The sequence below is a fragment of the Elephantulus edwardii genome, unplaced genomic scaffold (assembly GCF_000299155.1).
Source record: "Elephantulus edwardii isolate Elephantulus edwardi_28Jun2011 unplaced genomic scaffold, EleEdw1.0 scaffold00028, whole genome shotgun sequence".
Taxonomy (NCBI): Eukaryota; Metazoa; Chordata; class Mammalia; order Macroscelidea; family Macroscelididae; genus Elephantulus; species Elephantulus edwardii.
In genome coordinates, this window is record NW_006399778.1 from 12000727 (window position 1) to 12002715 (window position 1989).

A 1989-nucleotide genomic window follows, 5' to 3' on the forward strand; every position below is an offset into this window, starting at 1 on the left:
CATCTGATACGGGCTATGGTCTTTGCAATCACTTGTTATGCATCAGAGAGTTAGACAATGACTAGGGAGGATAGAAGGAGAATTGATGCCTTTGAACTGTGGTGCTGGATAAGAGTATTAAATGTACCCTGGACTGCCAAGAAAACAAATGGATTCATCCTGGAGAGGGTTAAACCAGACTGCTCCTTGGAGGCAAGGATTCTGGGGCTTTTCTGACATACTTTGGACATGTTGTAAGGAGGGACAGGTCCTTAGAGAGGGACATCATGTTTGGTAGGGTGGAGGGACAGCACAGGAGGGGAAGGCCCTCTATAAGGTGGATTGATTCAGTGACTGGGGTATTCGGGATGGGTGTGTCAGAGACAGTGCGATTGGCACAGGACAGAGCAGGGTTTAGGGCTGTTGTACATAGGGTCACTAAGAGTCACAAACGGCTCGACAGCACATAACAAACGGCTCGACAGCACATAACAACAACAACATCATGCATTTGAAAGTTGGATAATGAATAAGAAAGAATGAAGAATAGATGCCTTTAAATTGTGGTGCTGGCAAAGAGTACTGAACATGCTATGGTTTGCCAAAGGAACAAACAAATTGTCTTGAAGGAAGAGCAACCAATGTGCTTCTTAGAGGCAAAACCAGTGCAACTTCTCACTTATTTTGAGCACATTTCAGGAGGAATCAGCCCTTGGAGATAGACATCATGCTGGAAAAGGTAGAGTCAGCAAAAGAGAGGAAGACCCTCAATGAGACGAACTGACAGTGTGACTACAATAAGCCCGGGCATGACAGAGCTTGTGGGGATGACACAGGACAGGGCAAGGCTCCTAACTGTCGTTCATCGGGTCGTTACGAGTGGTAGTTGACTTGATGGTACCTAACAACAACAGCAACTACTAAATAAGAGTAATATCAGTATACTTTGCATAACTGTTTTGCAGATTAAATGAATTAAAACCTAAGAATCCTGTCTAATTGGCCAATATTATGATGACCCATCCCTTGCAGTGGAAAATGCTGTGGACGTTAAAATGTTTGCTAAACATAGACTTGATTCTTCATAGAAAAGCTTTTCACATGCATATTTTGAAAAATATAGCATGTATTGCTGTTGGTGTGTGCTGTTGAGTATGAATGGACCCATAGCTGACTCTCCAGCAGGTTTTCAGAAGCAGTAAATCGCAGGGGAGGAGAATGCCCATCCTTCTCCCACAGAGAGCACATTTTGGTATAATCCAATTAACACATGATTATCTGTCTTTTGGTACCTCTACATGAACATATCCATGGAGAGAGGGCTGAAAAGATGGACTTACCAACATAATGAAGGTCACTGGTCATCATTTCTGGATGACTACTAGTTCCAGTTATTTTTGTCCATTTTATATGAACACATATTTGGGAATTTTCTGCAGTAAACACAATATCCCAACTGGAAACATGCAGTAAAGTAATTGTCATCTAGCAGGAGAGGAAGTTGAGTATTTTCACACCCTTTCAAAGAATGGGAGGATGAGGTCGATGTGTCTGGTGGAAGCGTAGGTTTTTCTGTTTTCAGGCCCTTCCTTGCATCTTTCCCCAAATCTCTGTCCTCTTTTCTATGTTATCCCCTCCTCCAGCCCACCAGGGATGCTTTGCCCTCAGAAGTGCCCTGCACGTCTTACCAGAGATGGGGTATTCCACCACAGTGGGCAGGTACCGACTCAGGCTCATGTCCACAGGTATGAAGGTGGTATACTTGCTGATGATGTTGCAGGCCTTGCTGGTGTGCACGGCATTCACCTGGTAGCGACGGCTGGACCCTGTGGAAGGGGAGCTGGTGTGTGCCCTCTGATTTAGAAAGTCCTCCCAGAAATGGAAGCTATGGAAGTTAAATGGAAAGCTAGACCAGGGGCCCTGTCTTTAGGCTTAAAAAGAAGCCCGTAAAATCAAGAGGGGGCCATCTTACCAATTAAAGACATTAAAAAAATTAAGAACCCTGCCCAC

General features: G+C 44.4%; 1 protein-coding gene across 1 annotated transcript in view; it reads right to left on the minus strand.

Moving 5' to 3' along the window:
* Positions 1–1989, minus strand: part of VWA5B1 (von Willebrand factor A domain containing 5B1) — an 88098-nt gene that overhangs the window by 24955 nt on the left and 61154 nt on the right. The window contains 1 exon segment of the mRNA XM_006883674.1: positions 1668–1805. Within this exon segment, the coding sequence (XP_006883736.1) occupies positions 1668–1805 (138 nt within the window).